The sequence below is a fragment of the Mercenaria mercenaria genome, chromosome 8 (assembly GCF_021730395.1).
Source record: "Mercenaria mercenaria strain notata chromosome 8, MADL_Memer_1, whole genome shotgun sequence".
NCBI lineage: Eukaryota > Metazoa > Mollusca > Bivalvia > Venerida > Veneridae > Mercenaria > Mercenaria mercenaria.
In genome coordinates this window covers 9,821,221-9,844,024 of record NC_069368.1, presented here as the reverse complement: position 1 = coordinate 9,844,024, position 22,804 = coordinate 9,821,221, and the positions used below count along the sequence as shown (strand labels likewise).

Sequence of the window (22,804 nt, the reverse complement as noted above, 5' to 3'; positions counted from 1 at the left end):
TCAAAATACAATAAATAAACACTAGCTGATACCATCATAAAGATTACACACTATTGACACTGTCATTAGAGCATTTTGCACCTTACATGTCCTTCAAACAGACCTCTGCTGCATATTCTTTTCATCAGTTGTTGGCCACTATGCCATAGATATAAGCATTTTTCCCATTGAAAGACAACAAATTATATAAAAATGATGCAAATATAAGCAAAAGGAGGCATAATCTTGCCAGGTATATCAATTTTGCTGCTGAAAATTGCTGTACTCTCAAATAAATGACAGTCAACCACCTCTGAAGTGCCATTTTAAGGTTACTTTCACACATATTTTGATCATGGAAATGTAAAATACATATTTTAAAACATATTTTTGCAATTAAGAATGCCTGACAAACTACTCTTGCATGAAAATAATTATTGTAGAGCCCAAAATACTTCAATGAATCAGTTAAAAGCAGAAATATAAGAACTACAAACAATTAAAGGGAGATAATTCACTTAATATATGTATTACTTTTTCATTTCTGATAAATCCTTGGCTCAGTTTTGGCATTTTTCAGACAACCTGACTAACAGCAAGACTAAAAATGGGTTATAAAAGGTGTTCATCATACTGGAAAGCAAATAAAATATGTATCAACTTACCACCAAAGAAATGTGTTCAAATGACAAATACCTATCCTGCTCTATCCAACAAGACAACACACAACAGACTACTGTTTGATCCTTAGAATGCCTATATAATGTAACTGAAGACTGGCCACTTAAACAATTACAAGTAAAATAACTAATTTTTGTAATATAACTTCCAGCTGAACCCCACAAACAACACATTTTACTGAATAAGTGATTCTAGAGCAATGTCTATATAGCTGAGTCTTTACACAATATTCATGTGCCCTTTAATGTACTGTTTTGATAAAATATTGTAAGCAGCAAGCTTACAGATATTCTAATATTCTACTTACAATGTTATTCCTGCTTCAAATTGAGCTTTTGAGCATCTGAATCAGTAAAAAATGTCTGAAAAATGTGATTCATAATCTTTGTTCACACAAAAAGAGAAATAAAAATGGCGCCCCGGAAAATTTTCATTGCTTCAAGGAAAAGAGAAAAAAATTCTATATACAATTTTGAAGGTTGTAGGGACAAAACTTAAATTAAGCCTGCCTGTAACTATGTATTTTTAGTGTCATACCTCTACAATTATTTATCAGTAAGCATTCTGGGCACTGTCAGTACATGGTTTTTCCTACAATCTTGTTCAAAAATCTTCATGGAACCACAGCCAGTTGAGTATGTTCTGAGACCTAAATAAAAGATTTACAAGAAAATAACAATGCATTCATCCAACACTCCACCCCTCCTTAATATCCTGCTCAATGAGAAAACTCTGGATCCATGCAGACACCAAAAACTTGAAATATCACTTAGATCACATGAAAACACATATTTGAAATATTGATAATACAAAGTTTGAGCACCTCTGGTCTTGATAGTGGCTGAAAGTATGTACCTCCTTGTTTAAATTCCTGCAATTGTAGTACTAAACAACCTTGGAAGCTTTGATTCTGTTAAAAACACTAGCAGAAGCATGTTAAATAGCAAAATCTATTTTCTGTACCTGTTACTTCAGTTAAGTCACAGCTGAAATGAAACCTTCTTTAGGTCAGACACTGCTATTAATTTTTCCATAGGCTTACATTGTAAGAAATGACTCTGTAAGACCCCCTTAAAACTTTTGTTGACACATGAGGTGCCATTTACCCTGTCAAATAGCCTTCCAGACACAAAAAAATAACACTTTTACATGGGCATGCAGGATCCATTTTTTTTAGCTCGACTATTCGAAGAATAGTCTAGCTATTCTACTCACCCTGGCGTCGGCGTCGGCGTCGGCGTCGGCGTCACACCTTGGTTAAGTTTTTGCATGCAAGTACATACAGCTATCATTTAAAGGCATATAGCTTTGAAACTTATTTATTCTTTTTCTAGGTCAATTACCAACCTCACTGGGTCAAGTTCCATAACTCTAACATGTATTTTGAGCAAATTATGCCCCCTTTTGGACTTAGAAAATTCTGGTTAAAGTTTTACATGCAAGTTACTATCTCCAAAACTAATGCAGATATTGAATTGAAACTTCACATGTGTCTTCGGGGTTATAAAACTAGTTGATAGCACCAAGTCCCATAACTCTGACCTTCATTTTGGCCAAATTATGCCCCCTTTTGTACTTAGAAAATTTTGGTTAAAGTTTTGCGTGCAAGTACATACAGCTATTACTAAAAGGCATATAGATTTGAAACTTATTTTTTCTTTTCTAGATCAATTACCTACCTCACTGGGTCAAGTCCCATAACTCTGACATGTATTTTGGCCAAATTATGCCCCCTTTTGGACTTAGAAAATTCTGGTTAAAGTTTTGCGTGCAAGTACATACAGCTATTACTAAAAGGCATATTGATTTGAAACTTATTTTTTCTTTTTCTAGATCAATTACCTACCTCACTGGGCCAAGTCCCATAACTCTGACATGTATTTTGAGCAAATTATGCCCCCTTTTGGACTTAGAAAATCCTGGTTAAAGTTTTACATGCAAGTTACTATCTCCAAAACTAATGCAGATATTAAATTGAAACTTCACATGTGTCTTCGGGGTTATAAAACTAGTTGATAGAATCAAGTCCATAACTCTGACTTGTATTTTGGGCAAATTATGCCCCCTTTTGGACTTAGAAAATCCTGGTTAAAGTTTTGCGTGCAAGTACATACAGCTATTACCAAAAGGCATATAGCTTTGAAACTTATTTATTCTTTTTCTAGGTCAGTTACCAACCTCACTGGGTCAAGTTCCATAACTCTTAACATGTATTTTGAGCAAATTATGCCCCCTTTTGGACTTAGAAAATTCTGGTTAAAGTTTTACATGCAAGTTACTATCTCCAAAACTAATGCAGATATGGAATTGAAACTTAACATGTTTCTTCGGGGTTATTAAACTAGTTGATAGCATCAAGTCCCATAACTCTGATATGCATTTTAGTCAAATTATGTCCCGTTTCGAACTTAAAACTCTTTTGATATTTAACATTTTGGGTAATAATTTCCTGCTTCTGTGACAATATTTCGAATAGTCGAGCTTGGCTGTCTTACGGACAGCTCTTGTTCTATTTCCATTCAAAGACAACCACCCTCAACTGTGCATTGAATTTAGGGGTGAATTCCAACAAGTACTGACTTCACTAAATTGCTAATTTCAAAATTAAATATATAGCCAGGCAGCTATAAAATACTTCAAAATGCACAGAAAACATTATATTTCCAGATTTTAAGGATATTTTCATGATTCAAAGCAACACATTTTTAACCAATCAGCTGAAGTCTCATTGAATGTTATGGGTTTCCCTACACATTTTTCAACCAATCCAAAGCCGGCAAATAATAACAACATCTGACCATATACAAATTTGAGATGAACATTGAAAATACAATAAATGGAAACTCTTGTCCCAGTTAGTTTGATTTGTTGGTCCTGTCATATAAACTTAAAACCGGACCTCTAAACCCGATTGATATTTTAATTTTTTTTATTGTTCATTTTATGTCAGAAAAAAGCTATGATAGTAAAAATGTTGAATGTCAAAATTTTAATGACAATTCTTTCATGTCTAATTATTTTAGCATGTTTATAGTGACGTGGTAGAGTGTCCGCCTTTGTTACAACAATACAGTTACAGTCACCAGATAATAAATATTATGCACCTGGTCACAAAAAAATACATGATTTCACTGCTTACCCGTTTCCAAACGACTACTAGAGGATAGGCTAAGTGTCTTGTTATGTACTACTCTTCTAGTACTACAAAATAATATAGTTTATCTACGGAAGAGCATTAGTGTCGGGTGCATGTTATTTATTAACTCGAAATTTCGAGTTATTAAGTCAAAAATTCGAGTTACTAAGTCGAAATTTTGAGTTAAATCAGCCCTTTTTTATGGTTTTGGGGAAGGGTGGCGGGTCCTTTCAGAAGGGGAAATTTGCATCGTAAAATACCAAATTGGGGAATTTTTTATAAAAAAACAAAATCACACAGTCAGGGCCTCCCCTGGCTCTTTCACACTTTTAGCCAGGACTTTAGCCAATTGCAAAAACTTAAAAACCATTTCATAGCCAAAAGTGCCAGAATGAGTAGCCATTATTTTTTTAAAATCTCTATTTCATTTGATACTTAACCAAGCAATTTGCTCTTGAACCATTCCATCCTAATATCACATTGAATCAAAAATAGCTTTTAATCTTCTCATTAAAATGTTTTAATCATTTTTCAAGAACATTTTCAAAGCAAAAGTAATTGCTCAATCTTTATATAGTTTGCCATTCTTGAATCATCTCCCTTTAATGGGCGTTTTTCACTACTTAAGATGTTTTTGAAAACATGAATATTTAGCTCTTTATTTTTCACCTTTGTATTTCAAAAATTATATAATGTCATTTATTACAAAACAGAGTTGTTTTATTTTATTTTATGACATTTCGAAAGCTTTTTAAAATGCTTATAAGTTTCGTTATATATATCTAAACTTATACTGCGTTGCATACATATTAATGTATAGCGAAAGTACCACCTAAAAGTATTAGTAGCTCTTTATTTTGAAGCTCTTGGGTGGGGCTTTTAAAAATTCATCCCCTGTATCAATGCTATATGTTGGGCACGTGAAAGAATCAAAAGAACTGCTTTAGTTTACTTGTATCTCAAAGATTCTTCGACTGAAATTTATTTCCAGCATTTTTTCGTTTTTTTCGGAAATCATTATTTAGGCGATTCAGCTGGATATTAGAAATAACTTGTAAATTTATCTCGCATTTTTAGCATCATGAAAATAGGTAGAGCTTTAGATGAAGCGCGCAGCTAATATTTAGTTCATTTGCTTTTGTAGAAGTAAGCGGGGCAAAAATTGGCAATCAGATCGACTGATAATCGTTCTTGCGTGAAGGAACACTCCCTACCCGGCGAAGTTTTAAAATTCCCCGAGGTGTAATTCGATATTGACACGTGGATGTATCGTCTTCGTGTATTGCTAAATATTGGATTATCGTCAAAGGATGACTTTTAAATTATGATCAGGCAAACAGGCAAAATTTATCGGCGACATGTTATCGAAATCATGTTAACACTTTTTAGTTTTCAATTCTGGAAACGCTTTACTTTGGAAAGGGAAATCCCCGATGATTTTAAAGCGATGCTAACGGTAATATCTGAGATGTTCCGATTGTGGCATTTATAACGCATATATCCCTGTTTCTCGTATTCTCAGGGTTTCTCATATTCTCGTTTTTTGCCTTAAAGTTGTCAAATAATTTAATGTTTGCCATTTTCTAGACAGGAATGGTTCAAAACTGACACACTGAAAATTTCAAGTGATTTGAACGCATATTGACGAAACTATCAGCATTTTACTCAATTTTCAAAAAAGTCCTTATTATGTCTCCCCCAGGAGACATATTGTTTTTGCCCTGTCCGTCTGCCGTCCATCCGTCCGTACGTCACACTTCATTTCCGAGCAATAACTGGAGAACCATTTGACCTAGAACTTTCAAACTTCATAGGGTTATAGGGCTGATGGAGTAGACGACCCCTATTGTTTTTGGGGTCACTCCGTCAAAGGTCAAGGTCACAGGGGCCCGAACATTGAAAACCATTTCCGATCAATAACTAGAGAAGCACTTGACCCAGAATGTTGAAACTTCATAGGATGATTGTACATGCAAAGTAGATGACCCCTATCGATTTTTGGGTCACTCCATTAAAGGTCAAGGTCACAGGGGCCCGAACATTGAAAACCATTTCCGGTCAGTAACTTGAGAACCACTTGACCCAGAATGTTGAATCTTCATAGGATGATTGGTCATGAAGAGTAGATAACCCCTTTTGATTTTGGGGTCACTCTGTCAAAGGTCAAGGTCACAGGGGCCTGAACATGGAAAACCATTTCCGATCAATAACTAGAGAAGCACTTGATCCAGAATGTTGAAACTTCATAGGATGATTGGTCATGAAGAGTAGATGACCCCTTTTGATTTTAGGGTCACTGTCAAAGGTCAAGGTCACAGGGGCCTGAACATGGAAAACCATTTCCGATCAATAACTAGAGAAGCACTTGATCCAGAATGTTGAAACTTCATAGGATGATTGTACATGCAAAGTAGATGACCCCTATCGATTTTGGGGTCACTCCATTAAAGGTCAAGGTCACAGGGGCCCGAACATTGAAAACCATTTCCGGTCAGTAACTTGAGAACCACTTGACCCAGAATGTTGAAACTTCATAGGATGATTGGTCATGAAGAGTAGATGACCCCTATTGATTTTGGGGTCACTCTGTCAAAGGTCAAGGTCACAGGGGCCTGAACATGGAAAACCATTTCCGATCAATAACTAGAGAACCACTTGACCCAGAATGTTGAAACTTCATAGGATGATTGTACATGCAGAGTAGATGAACCCTATCGATTTTGAGGTCACTCCATTAAAGGTCAAGGTCACAGGGGCCCGAACATTGAAAACCATTTCCGGTCAGTAACTTGAGAACCACTTGACCCAGAATGTTGAAACTTCATAGGATGATTGGTCATGAAGAGTAGATGACCCCTATTGATCTTGGGGTCACTCTGTCAAAGGTCAAGGTCACAGGGGCCTGAACATGGAAAACCATTTCCGATCAATAACTAGAGAACCACTTGACCCAGAATGTTGAAACTTTATAGGATGATTGTACATGCAAAGTAGATGACCCCTATCGATTTTGGGGTCACTCCATTAAAGGTCAAGGTCACAGGGGCCTGAACATTGAAAACCATTTCCGGTCAGTAACTTGAGAACCACTTGACCCAGAATGTTGAAACTTCATAGGATGATTGGTCTTGAAGAGTAGATGACCCCTATTGATTTTGGGGTCACCCTGTCAAAGGTCAAGGTCACAGGGGCCTGAACATGGAAAACCATTTCCGATCAATAACTAGAGAACCACTTGACCCAGAATGTTGAAACTTCATAGGATGATTGTACATGCAAAGTAGATGACCCCTATCGATTTTGGGTCACTCCATTAAAGGTCAAGGTCACAGAGGCCTGAACATTGAAAACCATTTCCGGTCAGTAACTTGAGAACCACTTGACCCAGAATGTTGAAACTTAATAGGATGATTAGTCATGCAGAGTAGATGACCCCTAACGATTTTGGGGTCACTCTGTGAAAGGTCAAGGTCACAGGGGCCTGAACATTGAAAACCATTTCCGGTCAGTAATTTGAGAACTACTTGACCCAGAATGATGAAATTTCATAGGATGATTGGTCAGACAGAGTAGATGACCCCTAATGATTTTAGGGTCACTCTGTTAAAGGTCAAGGCCACAGGGGCCTGAACATGCAAAACAATTTCCAATCAATAACTTGAGAACCTCTCGACCCAGAATGTTGAAACTTCATATGATAATTGTTCATGCACAGTAAATGACCCCTATTGTTTTTGGGGTCACTCGGTTTAAGGTCAAGGTCACAGGGGCCTGAACATTGATAACCAGTTCCGATCAATAACTTGAGAACCACTTGACCCAGAATGTTGAAACTTCATAGGATGATTGAACATGCAGAGTAGATGACCCCTATTGATTTTGGGGTCAGTCTATTAAAGGTCAAGGCCACAGTGGCCTGTTCATGTAAAATCATTTTTTGGAAATAACTTGAGAACCACTTGACCTACAATGTTGAAACTTAATAGGATGATTGGACTTGTAGAGCAGATGACCCCTATTTATTTTGAGGTCACTTGATCAAAGGTCAAGGTCACAGCAGCCTGAACAGTGACTTGAGAACTACTAGGCCAAGAGTGTTGAAATTTAGCGGGATGATTGGACATGCCAAGTAGATGATCCCTACTGCAGCCAACCATCAGTGTCTCTTTGACTTTTGCTCCTGACCCCTATTGACTTCTTGCCTATAGGACTTTGTACTGGGGGAGACATGCGCTTTTTTACAAAAGCATTTTCTAGTCTTTTTCTGGTGGTGTTAGCAAATTTGTCATAAATTATTGATTATGCAATTAATTGTCATATTTCTTGATGTATTTACTACAGAATATATTTTTTTATTACACAATGGTAATTTTAATGTTTTAAATTCTACAACTTATTTGTGATGAAAAGTCAAATCTAAACCCACGGGAATACGAGAAACTCTTGGTCCATTTCTGCGGGTGAGGGTGGTATCAAATACAGTAACAAAATAATTAAATGGGATAATTTCTGTAACATTTTATGACTCCATCTGAAAGACAAGTGAATTTTCTACAAAATAACACCCAAATGCTGTTTATGAAATGGTTATTCTGTTACTGGGAATAAAAACAACCCCTTAGGCCCCCGAGAATATGAGAAAACAGGATAAATAGAGACACTGTCAGTAATAAAACGCAGACCTATTAATTCCTCGGCGGTGGAAATTTTCGCTACGACTTGCGGTAAGTGCAGTTGGGGATAAAAGTATGTTGTTTTGCCTGGGGAATGGGGCCAAATTTCGGCCCCAAAATCGGCGTAAAAAAAGGGCTGTAAATATCTCAAAATTTTGAGTTTCTAACTACAGTACTTTACGTTTGTGTGTAGGTCCTGGCCAAGATTAGGTACCTGGTATATCCATCAGGTAGCCATACAGGGTTCATATGGTTAAGATGGCCGTTTGCTCATGAAAATATCACTATTTAAACCATGTTAAAGGTGGAAGGTTTTCAACTAGTTTGAGCCCATATGGCAAGGACATGTTTTTTGTTTGTTTTTTTTTTTGGTTGGTTTTAACGTCGCACCAACACATGATAGGTCATATGGCGACTTTCCAGCTTCAATGGTGGAGGAAGACCCCAGGTGCCCCTCCGTGCAAGGAAATATAGACATATACCCTACAGGTGTATAAATGAGTCTGACTAAGATTGGGTACCTCAATAGATCTAGATTTTGAGGAGAGGTCACAGAAGAAGATGACCAGGAAATATTCAAACTTAGAATGTTTCACTATTTTGACCATAACAGGAAGGTTTTCGACCTAGTTCGAGTCCCTGCCACCTGAATATACTATACATTTAATGAAGGTATATAACCTGGATACAGTTTGAAATCTGGAGAAGCTCTAGATGGTTAGTATCTTGAAATTTCGACTTAGTCACTTGAAATTTTGAGATATTGACTTAATAACATAGTATTACACCTGGCACTAATGCTTTTCTGTAATTATCAAATTGTTTACATATTATTTAAACAGAGGGTTATGGAGACAGGTTGAAAGTTATGAAGTCAATAACCAGATCTAAGCTATTGTGTGCATTTATTAATTAAAAGTTCTGCGGCTGTGTCCATCATAGGTTATAAGTTATAGTATTTACACTTGAAAGTTTTGAGAAAACTGGGTTAATTAGAAAATGTACACTTATTTTTTTAGCTACTTTTGTCATTACCAGTAACAGTTATAAGAAGTATAACAGTTAAAATCTTTTAATAAGGGCTATCATCAGTCAGGGGTGTAACTGTTTCAAGTTATATAAAAAATGTAGCCTATTTTAGCTACTTTTTCAAGCATTTTATAACCTGTATTAGTTATAAAATATAGTTAACTCAGGTAAATTATTCAAAAAAAGTCTTTTTGCTGTTCTCACCAAGAGACCTTTAAAGTGAAATTAGTAGCAAACTGTGGTTAATCAAATTCTCTTTTAGTCTGATCATGACCTGATAAGCATAATGGGATGTTAAGAGTTTTATAGCTTTAAAACTTTTGCTAAGACTTTATCAGCCTTGCATAAAAAATTTTATTGCATAGCTGGAAAGATAAAAGTTCAAGGATTCAGGAAATAATTGCATTAGTCTCATTCAAAATGAGGAATTGGCACAGGAGGGCTTTGTAATATATTGTGATAACTGTTCAAAACAAGTTATGGAAATATAAGCAATAACTCAAATGGGTTATAAAAAGCGATAACTTGAAACAGTTACACCCCTGACTGATCATTGCTACTAAGGTGTTTGATGATATCCCATTTTTCTATTAACATAAAAGATTTTACGTTTCAGCCGACCAGAAACAGTTTGCTGGTGCCCGTTTCTTCCAGATGAGAGGATAAAGATATCTACTGATGTTTTCATTCTCCAGCATCCTTTTGAAGTAAGAACTATTTTACAAAGTTTTATTCTAACATGACCCAATTTGTCTTCCTATTAAACAAAGAAGACTGAAAACTGTGTGTTATCAGGCAACAGTTTTCATATTATATAATTATATTACATTATACATGTATGTAATGTTGTGTACTTCTCAATTATTACGTCATAGTGTCAAACGTCGTAGCGACCGGCACTTCTGAAAAAGAAACCTGTAAAAGACAGGCAACTATTTGTTGGATGTCATCATGGGTATACATAATAACACATAATATATTCTCTAACAGTGATTTCCTCTTGAATAATATCATTTTTTGTCCTTTAGATGCGAATTATTATATCACTCATACTCTGCACACTTGATAAAAGTATTTGCATCTGAACTCTAAATTTTTATTCAGCAGCAAATCCCTATTTTGGACATATTATTATTTAAACAATTTCATTTCATACAGTGAACTCTGATCACTTGAGGTTGCTTGGGGATGAACAAAATGCTTGAACTATCCAGGGTTCATAAAATATAAAGAAAATTGTATAGACCACGTGAATTGCTTGAGTGAGCGAAGTGCTCAAGCTGTAGATGCTCGGTTGAAGGTTATTTCACTGCAGTGCTTTTTCTCATCTCCTGAAAGTGGGGTTGTTTCACCCAATTTTAATTTAAAAAAAACAAAGTCCCGATCTGTGACTCTAGTTACTTCCGCTTATGGTCCGTCCACAGAGTTTCAAGCAATGGCTATTGAAAATCAGTGTAATCGAGGTCCTTCAGCCTTCCCAACAATTGATTGTTAACGCAGTGATGAAATTATGATGAAAAGAAAAATATTTTAGAATAGCAAATTGTCTGTTGTGCATGTTTTATGTCACATCTGAGCATTTTGTAGTACCTGAAGACAGTCACCCTCTGACATACATCAGTACCTGAAGACAGTCACCCACTGACATACATCAGTACCTGAAGTCAGTCACCCTCTGACATACATCAGTACCTGAAGACAGTCACCCACTGACATACATCAGTACATGAAGACAGTTACCCTCTGACATACATCAGTACATGAAGACAGTCACCCACTGACATACATCAGTACATGAAGACAGTCACCCTCTGACATACATCAGTACCTGAAGACAGTCACCCACTGACATACATCAGTACATGAAGACAGTCACCCTCTGACATACATCAGTACATGAAGACAGTCACCCACTGACATACATCAGTACATGAAGACAGTCACCCACTGACATACATCAGTACATGAAGACAGTCACCCACTGACATACATCAGTACCTGAAGACAGTCACCCACTGACATACATCAGTACATGAAGACAGTCACCCTCTGACATACATCAGTACATGAAGACAGTCACCCTCTGACATACATCAGTACCTGAAGACAGTCACCCACTGACATACATCAGTACCTGAAGTCAGTCACCCTCTGACATACATCAGTACCTGAAGTCAGTCACCCGCTGACATACATCAGTACCTGAAGTCAGTCACCCTCTGACATACATCAGTACCTGAAGACAGTCACCCGCTGACATACATCAGTACCTGAAGACAGTCACCCTCTGACATACATCAGTACCTGAAGACTGTCACCCTCTGACATACATCAGTACCTGAAGACAGTCACCCTCTGACATACATCAGTACCTGAAGACAGTCACCCGCTGACATACATCAGTACCTGAAGACAGTCACCCGCTGACATACATCAGTACCTGAAGACAGTCACCCGCTGACATACATCAGTACCTGAAGACAGTCACCCTCTGACATACATCAGTACCTGAAGTCAGTCACCCTCTGACATACATCAGTACCTGAAGTCAGTCACCCACTGACATACATCAGTACCTGAAGTCAGTCACCCACTGACATACATCAGTACCTGAAGTCAGTCACCCCCTGACATACATCAGTACCTGAAGTCAGTCACCCTCTGACATACATCAGTACCTGAAGACAGTCACCCGCTGACATACATCAGTACCTGAAGACAGTCACCCGCTGACATACATCAGTACCTGAAGTCAGTCACCCTCTGACATACATCAGTACCTGAAGACAGTCACCCGCTGACATACATCAGTACCTGAAGACAGTCGCTGACATACATCAGTACATGAAGACAGTCACCCTCTGACATACATCAGTACCTGAAGTCAGTCACCCGCTGACATACATCAGTACCTGAAGACAGTCACCCACTGACATACATCAGTACATGAAGACAGTCACCCTCTGACATACATCAGTACATGAAGACAGTCACCCTCTGACATACATCAGTACCTGAAGACAGTCACCCACTGACATACATCAGTACATGAAGACAGTCACCCTCTGACATACATCAGTACATGAAGACAGTCACCCTCTGACATACATCAGTACCTGAAGACAGTCACCCACTGACATGCATCAGTACCTGAAGACAGTCACCCACTGACATACATCAGTACCTGAAGACAGTCACCCTCTGACATACATCAGTACCTGAAGACAGTCACCCACTGACATACATCAGTACCTGAAGACAGTCACCCTCTGACATACATCAGTACATGAAGACAGTCACCCTCTGACATACATCAGTACCTGAAGACAGTCACCTACTGACATACATCAGTACCTGAAGACAGTCACCCTCTGACATACATCAGTACCTGAAGACAGTCACCCACTGACATACATCAGTACCTGAAGACAGTCACCCACTGACATACATCAGTACATGGAGTCAGTCACCCACCGACATACATCAGTACCTGAAGACAGTCACCCACTGACATACATCAGTACATGGAGTCAGTCACCCACTGACATACATCAGTACCTGAAGACAGTCACCCATCACTGACATACATCAGTACCTGAAGAAGTCACCCACGGGCATACATCAGTACCTGAAGACAGTCACCCACTGACATACATCAGTACCTGAAGACGTCACCCCTGACATACATCAGTACTGAAGACAGTCACCCACTGACATACATCAGTACCTGAAGACAGTCACCCCTGACATACATCAGTACCTGAAGACAGTCACCCTCTGACATACATCAGTACATGAAGACAGTCACCCACTGACATACATCAGTACCTGAAGACAGTCACCCTCTGACATACATCAGTACCTGAAGACAGTCACCCACTGACATACATCAGTACCTGAAGACAGTCACCCTCTGACATACATCAGTACCTGAAGACAGCCACCCTGACATACATCAGTACCTGAAGACAGTCACCCACTGACATACATCAGTACCTGAAGACAGTCACCCTGACATACATCAGTACTGAAGACAGTCACCCATGACATACATCAGTACATGAAGACAGTCACCCACTGACATACATCAGTACCTGAAGACAGTCGCCCACTGACATACATCAGTACATGAAGACAGTCACCCACTGACATACATCAGTACATGAAGACAGTCACCCACTGACATACATCAGTACCTGAAGACAGTCACCTCTGACATACATCAGTACATGAAGACAGTCACCCACTGACATACATCAGTACCTGAAGACAGTCACCCTCTGACATACATCAGTACATGAAGACAGTCACCCACTGACATACATCAGTACCTGAAGACAGTCACCCTCTGACATACATCAGTACATGAAGACAGTCACCCACTGACATACATCAGTACATGAAGACAGTCACCCTCTGACATACATCAGTACATGAAGTCAGTCACCCACTGACATACATCAGTACATGAAGACAGTCACCCACTGACATACATCAGTACCTGAAGACAGTCACCCTCTGACATACATCAGTACCTGAAGACAGTCACCCTCTGACATACATCAGTACATGAAGACAGTCACCCACTGACATACATCAGTACCTGAAGACAGTCACCCTCTGACATACATCAGTACATGAAGACAGTCACCCACTGACATACATCAGTACATGGAGTCAGTCACCCACTGACATACATCAGTACCTGAAGACAGTCACCCTCTGACATACATCAGTACATGAAGACAGTCACCCACTGACATGCATCAGTACCTGAAGACAGTCACCCTCTGACATACATCAGTACATGAAGACAGTCACCCACTGACATACATCAGTACCTGAAGACAGTCACCCTCTGACATGCATCAGTACATGGAGTCAGTCACCCACTGACATACATCAGTACCTGAAGACAGTCACCCACTGACATACATCAGTACCTGAAGTCAGTCACCCTCTGACATACATCAGTACATGAAGACAGTCACCCATGACATACATCAGTACCTGAAGACAGTCACCCTGACATACATCAGTACCTGAAGACAGTCACCCTGACATACATCAGTACCATGAAGACAGTCACCCACTGACATACATCAGTACCTGAAGACAGTCACCCTGACATACATCAGTACCTGAAGACAGTCACCCACTGACATACATCAGTACCTGAAGACAGTCACCCACCGACATACATCAGTACCTGAAGACAGTCACCCACTGACATACATCAGTACCTGAAAGACAGTCACCCCTGACATACATCAGTACCTGAAGACAGTCACCCATGACATACATCAGTACCTGAAGACAGTCACCCCTGACATACATCAGTACCTGAAGACAGTCACCCACTGACATACATCAGTACATGGAGTACAGTCACCCATCCGACATACATCAGTACCTGAAGACAGTCACCCACATGACATTACATCAGTACCTGAAGATCAGTCACCCACGACATACATCAGTACCTGAAGACAGTCACCCACTGACATACATCAGTACTGAGTCAGTCACCCACTCGACATACATCAGTACATGAAGACAGTCACCCACTGACATACATCAGTACCTGAAGACAGTCGCCCACTGACATGCATCAGTACCTGAAGTCAGTCACCCTCTGACATACATCAGTACATGAAGATTGCACCCACTGACATACATCAGTACCTGAAGACAGTCGCCCACTGACATGCATCAGTACCTGAAGTCAGTCGCCCACTGACATACATCAGTACCTGAAGACAGTCACCCTCTGACATACATCAGTACATGAAGACAGTCGCCCACTGACATGACATCAGTACCTGAAGCAGTCCCCACTGACATACATCAGTACCTGAAGACAGTCACCCACTGACATACATCAGTACATGAAGACAGTCCCCACTGACATCATCAGTACACTGGAGTCAGTCACCCACTGACATACATCAGTACCTGAAGACAGTCACCCTCTGACATACATCAGTACCTGAAGACAGTCACCCTCTGACATGCATCAGTACATGGAGTCAGTCACCCTCTGACATACATCAGTACATGGAGTCAGTCACCCACTGACATACATCAGTACCTGAAGACAGTCACCCACTGACATACATCAGTACACGAAGACAGTCACCCACTGACATACATTAGTACCTGAAGACAGTCACCCTCTGACATACATCAGTACATGAAGACAGTCACCCACTGACATACATCAGTACATGGAGACAGTCACCCACTGACATACATCAGTACATGAAGACAGTCACCCTCTGACATACATCAGTACATGGAGTCAGTCACCCACTGACATACATCAGTACCTGAAGACAGTCACCCACTGACATACATCAGTACCTGAAGACAGTCACCCTCTGACATACATCAGTACATGGAGTCAGTCACCCACTGACATACATCAGTACCTGAAGACAGTCACCCACTGACATACATCAGTACATGAAGACAGTCACCCACTGACATACATTAGTACCTGAAGACAGTCACCCTCTGACATACATCAGTACATGAAGACAGTCACCCACTGACATACATCAGTACATGGAGACAGTCACCCACTGATATACATCAGTACATGAAGACAGTCACCCTCTGACATACATCAGTACATGGAGACAGTCACCCACTGACATACATCAGTACCTGAAGACAGTCACCCACTGACATGCATCAGTACATGGAGTCAGTCACCCACTGACATACATCAGTACCTGAAGACAGTCACCCTCTGACATACATCAGTACATGAAGACAGTCACCCACTGACATGCATCAGTACATGGAGTCAGTCACCCACTGACATACATCAGTACCTGAAGACAGTCACCCTCTGACATACATCAGTACATGAAGACAGTCACCACTGACATACATCAAGTACATGAGTAGACAGTCAACCCACTGACATACAGCAGTACCTGAAGACAGTAACCCTCTACATACATCAGTACATTGAAGACAGCACCCACTGACATACTCAGTACCTGATAGAATGTCACCCACTGACATTACATCAGTACCTGAAGACAGTCACCCACTGACATACATCAGTACCTGAGACAGTCACTCACTGATAAATTCAGTACTAAGACAGTCACCTCTGACATAATGTACATGAAGACATAACACTGACATAATCAGTACCTAAGACAGTCACCCATGACATACATCATACTGAAGACAGTACACCCTCTGACATACAATCAGTACATGAAGACAGTCACCCATGACATACATCAGTACCTGAAGACAGTCACCCACTGACATACATCAGTACTGAAGTCAGTCACCCTCTGCATTACATCAGTACATGAAGACAGTACCAACTGACATACATCAGTACCTGAAGACAGTCACCACTAACATACATCAGTACCTGAAAGACAGTCACCCTCTGACATACATCAGTACTGAAGACAGTCACCCACTGACATACATCAGTACCTGAAGACAGTCACCCAGTGACATACATCAGTACCTGAAGACAGTCACCCACTGACATACATCAGTACATGAAGACAGTCACCCACTGACATACATCAGTACCTGAAGACAGTCACCCTTGACATACATCAGTACCTGAAGACAGCACACCTCTGACATACATCAGTACCTGAAGACAGTCACCCACTGACATACATCAGTACCTGAAGACAGTCACCCACTGACATACATCAGTACATGAAGACAGTCACCCTCTGACATACATCAGTACATGGAGTCAGTCACCCACTGACATACATCAGTACATGGAGTCAGTCACCCACTGACATACATCAGTACATGGAGTCAGTCACCCACTGACATACATCAGTACATGAAGACAGTCACCCACTGACATACATCAGTACATGGAGTCAGTCACCCACTGACATACATCAGTACCTGAAGACAGTCACCCACTGACATACATCAGTACCTGAAGACAGTCACCCTCTGACATACATCAGTACATGAAGACAGTCACCCACTGACATACATCAGTACCTGAAGACAGTCACCCACTGACATACATCAGTACCTGAAGACAGTCACCCTCTGACATACATCAGTACCTGAAGACAGTCACCCACTGACATACATCAGTACCTGAAGTCAGTCACCCTCTGACATACATCAGTACATGAAGACAGTCACCCACTGACATACATCAGTACCTGAAGACAGTCACCCTCTGACATACATCAGTACATGAAGACAGTCACCCACTGACATACATCAGTACATGAAGACAGTCACCCACTGACATACATTAGTACCTGAAGACAGTCACCCACTGACATACATCATCAATCTGTTTTGCACTGTTGATGATATCACATCCTTATTTTGGCAATTCAATGCCCTGAGTTAGACTCGAACCCACATCGGTGAGGGGCAAGTGACTTCAAATCACTTGCCCCTCACCAGTGTGGGTTTGAGCCCCACACAGGGCATTGAATTTGTTATGTGAGGAAGCCATCAAGCTGGCTTAGGGAAGGTTGGTGGTTCTACCTAGGTGCCCTGTAGTGATGAAATAATGCTCGAACGGGCACCTGGGGTCTTCTTCCACCTTCAAAGCTGGATAGTCGCCATATGACCTATAATTATGTCGATTTTTTGACTGATTGTTAAGATATTAGTTAAGGAAAACACAATGCTTGCAAATTTAATGGTACTGGGTATTCATAAAAATATAAATAACCAAGTATTTCGTCAAGACATTATTTTTGAGTTTACACAGCCAATTAGCTAATTATTTCTCAAACTTAACTTTTCAGGAGTTAAGAAAGTTGAAGACAGCTCCAATGTTAAAACAAAGTTTAGAGGAGGGAAAGTGTACCATCATTAGAGGGAAAAGATTCAGTAGAAGGTAATGGCTTGATCACAAATTTTCTGCTTTTGTTTGCTTAGAAAGAAAATAAAGATTATTTTCTGTCCAAGGACTTTATTTGATAAGATACGGATATATATTACTGAAAAATAATTAGTTTGTAATTTATATTAAGGTTCTAGCTTACTTATACTTCTAACCTTTAAATTATTTTCAGATATGTTTGAAAAACTAAGGAAAACAATAAATTTACTATGACTCTTTATTTTCTTTGATTTGAAAAAGTCACTTGCTCATTAACAGATTTCCCTATGATATACAGTAATAAACCTGTAAGAATATTTACAGGAATATCAAGTACCCAGATCTCTCTGAGGTGTTACACTCTCCAAAGACGGTTTTGCTGTTCCCCGGTGACGATGCTGTAGATATAGCGGAGTTACCTGCCCATGATGGCCCCTATAATCTAGTAGCCCTTGACGGAACATGGACACAGGCAAGGGGCATGTATATAAATAATCTACTTCTCAAGGTGCCAAAAAAGGTATTAGAACAGTTTTATAACATTGTTTTTAGTCACTGTGGATTATTGAAATATTAGAATGAAAATATCTGATAATGTCAAATGAAAAAAAACACAAAATCTATTATACACTGGTATGTGAAATGACAGATTGGTAAAAAGTGGTTCAAACCATTGAAATTAGATGAAAGATATACAGTTGTTTTACATATAAAAAATATCTCCCACTTGTTAATACCAGAAGCAAGTTTTGATGAATGGTATTTCCTACAAAGTTACTTGCCGTATTTTAGTGTGTATAGGTCGCACTTTTTCTACCCATTTTGCTGCCTGAAAAAGTTCCTGCGACCTATACGACAGAACATTGCCAGCAGTTTTTTTTTTCGGGCCAATATTCTGACCGTAGCTCTCGCAAAATTACGTGCATCTGTTACGAACGAACAAAATGGATAAAAAAATATCAATATCGGCGGCTTTTCAACCAATAGCGGTTACTTTCAATAAAATATATCGTAAATAACCCATACAGACTATTAAAATTACGAATGACTTTAATTCAAAGATGTTTTTGCAGTCTGAATTACGTTTGTTTCTACTTTCGTTTTACTGGACGCCATTGACATGTACTCCGGGTTGGATAAAATCCGGACAGATCCGTCCTCCATTCCAAACATTGTTTATACTAATTCTTAGTGTATTAAAAAGCTTGAATGATTATTTTTTACTTTTGATTTTTAAATAAAAGAAAAAAAATCCAAAAAGAGATATTTTGTTAATCTTTTTACTCAGAATCAAAAGAACGCGGTTAATTACATGACACGGAAAGGTGTTATAATTGCTGTGCAAACAATTCACACTTAAACTTGCATGATAAGAGACGTCTGCTGCCAATTAGTGTCAAAAAGCCGCTTTTCTTTGATGTAGTCTGTTACCGATACTACTGTTGGTACGAAACGGTTGGGAACGAAAATAACACAGTCCGATTTCCACCAATCAGGTTCTGATAATAATTCAGTCCGCGGCATCAATATGGCCGCCGCCATAACTTTTTTGCCGGTAAATATTAAATATTGCTGGGGAAAAAATCCGAAATTTAACTGCGACTAATACGCTAGAAGTTAAATTTTCCGACCATTTCCAGAGCAAAAATTAGATGCGGACTGTACATTACCGCGACCTATACACACCAAAATACGGTGTGTAAATTCAGTCTACTAGACTGAAGGTCAAGGTCACAGTTGAAATTCAAAAGTCAGCATAATTTTTTGTCCCTTTATATTGTCTTAACCACTAAAAAGTTTTCATAACACTTCCACCTCACTAACACACCATGCTTTGAGCACAAAACCCAGATCACTTGGTCCGAGGTCAAGGTCACATTTGAAGGTCAAAGTTCAAATAACTTAAATTTCCTCATGAAATTAGTATCAAATGTAAACCTCTTCCAGATGACTTTCTGAGTGCACAATCAAGGCCATTAGGGTCCAAGGTTAAGGTCACAGAGGTCAAAGATTAAGTAGCTCAAATCTGTGTCAGCTTCATAATGTCTTAACCACTGGAAGGATTTTCATAAAACTATAATCAGTTCTTTAACCTCAAGACTACAGTAGAGCATACTACATCTGAGATTACTATATCCAAGGTGAATGTCAAACTTGAAGGTCAAAGGTCATGATCAAAACGTTTTACTTTCCCTATATCAAAGTGGCATTAGGGGGTATAACAGTAATATTTAGCGCTAGTTTTTCCTACTGCTAACTCATCACTGCATGATTAGACAAACTACTTTTAACATTTTTTAAGATGTTAAGATGTTCACTTGTCAAAACGCTGTACCAGTTTTCACTTTTTTTTAGAGATGGCAACGAATTGCATTTTTGGTATTCGAATATTCGGTCAACCTTCCGAACGAATATTCGAATATTCGGTCATAAAATGATCAACAAATCAACTCAAAATCCTACTTGTTTATCAACCTTAATGGAATCAGCGACATGCATTAATTCTACTTTCTTTTACACCGGAAGGAAGTAATCCTAATATTGACGAATTAAGACTGACAAATCGTTCTTATCGCTTGTTCATCTTCTGGAATACAGAATATTCGTCATGTGCCTTCATATACATATAATTCATAGAGGATTAATTTATTTCTTACAGGGATGTAGCCGTTTTCTCCACACTATTATACGTAGTCGACTTCCTATCGGATGATCGCGTGAAATACTTCAAACAACAGGAGGAATTGCTTGCATTATGACAGTAGATTCACGTATAAGCATGGATAATATTTTCAATAAAATGAAGTGCTTTAGACTGCGGGTTGGGGGAGTCTAATAAGGATAATATAAAGGAAAACAAATATTTGGCTTAACTTCTTGTCTAAATATTGAGTACTACTTAAAAAATGTTAACCATACGAAATACATTTATTTGTCATATAAATTTATCAATTTGAAAATCCGATTTACATCAAAAATATGCATCACATTTGACTTGTTTTCTATACTTTTCGGCATTTTTGTTTACTCAAATACATCTTTTATCGACTTTGATTGAAATCCGAGTCATTAGTTTCAAGTGCTATCTGATGATCTTTAATTACACGCGGTTCGCACCTGTGGAAAACAAGGTGACTTATAACGGATTTACATCAATTAGGGACCCTTAAATTTTTCTAAAGGTAAGCAATTAGCGGTATTAACTACAGGGTATACTGTCATCACCACAGCAATGTACAATCTCGGCACGCTAATATACAAACTGACACGTCTGTCAAAGACAGAAGCCATTTTCGCGCGAATTTATAATGAAAGCGTGTTTTGGCAAATTAGATAAACGAACATTTTTGGGTATTTCATTTAGCTTTTATCTATTTTTCATGATTTTATATTTTTTCCGAATATTCGCATAGTGAAACAGTATTCGAATATTCGTATAATGAACGAATATTCGAATATTCGTTGCCATCCCTACTTTTTTTATAAAAAATGTATACAGTGTATTTTGAGACCACAAGGGGAACCACCGAAAAGTGGTCTCTAAAGGTGCTAGAGGTGTACTGGTCAGGAACCCAGGCAATCCTTGCGTGTATCAGTGCTATACACTGGGCACGTTAAAGAACCAGGCTGTCTATTCGAAACGAGCTAGGCTAAGTTAGCCGAATAAGCCTGTATCTGATTTCTGATCTCTCTGTCGTGGGGGCTTTGTCTCACTCTGTCCCTCTGGTCAGATTGCTCTGTGTCTGTGCTAGTAGAGGATGAATTATGCGCCCTGTGTGGCTGCATTTGAACTATGTAAAGCACCTTGGGCGCTATATAAATCTGGTATAATTTAATGTACAACGCCAGTGAATATACTATGTGTAAAATTAGGCGTTTAATCAAATAAAGCAGTTTCAGTTTCAGTTTCTCTAAATAGATTACTAGGTAAAGTTGGAAAGACAAGAAATATGTTGATACACTATGTGCATCAGAGTTTGAAACTGTAATATATATTGTTCAAGATTTGTTTTAAGATGGCAAGCACTTGTCATAGTCCAAACTGATCTGTCAGCGTGCACGTGTAGTGACATAAATAGACAGTAATTTATCACAGTTTGCACAGAGAGCAATTTCTGTAAAAACACAAACAGTTTACACAGAGAAAATTTCAAATCGCAAATACAGCTGAAAATTTAAATTATGTTGGTTTGACTTCAGAGAAAATGAAAACAAGCACATTTTATTTTTATGTTTAGGTGATGATTAACTGTGATAGAAAGAGCAAATATGTGATACGTACTCAGCCAACAGACAACGCATTGTCAACTTTGGAATCTGTGGCTGTGGCACTCTCCATTCTTGAAAACAGACCGGAACTGGCTGATGTAAGTATATGGTAAAAGTCAGTTGAGCTGTGTCAAGTGAAAATGTGTTGTGATTCCATCGTCATGTGTAATTTTC

At 38.9% G+C, this 22,804-nt stretch overlaps 1 protein-coding gene across 1 annotated transcript in view; it reads left to right on the top strand.

Annotated features, from left to right (window-relative positions):
- Positions 1-22,804, top strand: part of LOC123565513 (tRNA-uridine aminocarboxypropyltransferase 2-like) — a 31,263-nt gene that overhangs the window by 1,114 nt on the left and 7,345 nt on the right. The window contains exons 2-5 of the mRNA XM_053549351.1: positions 10,115-10,205; positions 18,285-18,376; positions 18,686-18,881; positions 22,600-22,728. Coding sequence (XP_053405326.1) covers positions 10,115-10,205; positions 18,285-18,376; positions 18,686-18,881; positions 22,600-22,728 — 508 coding nt within the window. The remainder of the gene's footprint in view (positions 1-10,114; positions 10,206-18,284; positions 18,377-18,685; positions 18,882-22,599; positions 22,729-22,804) is intronic.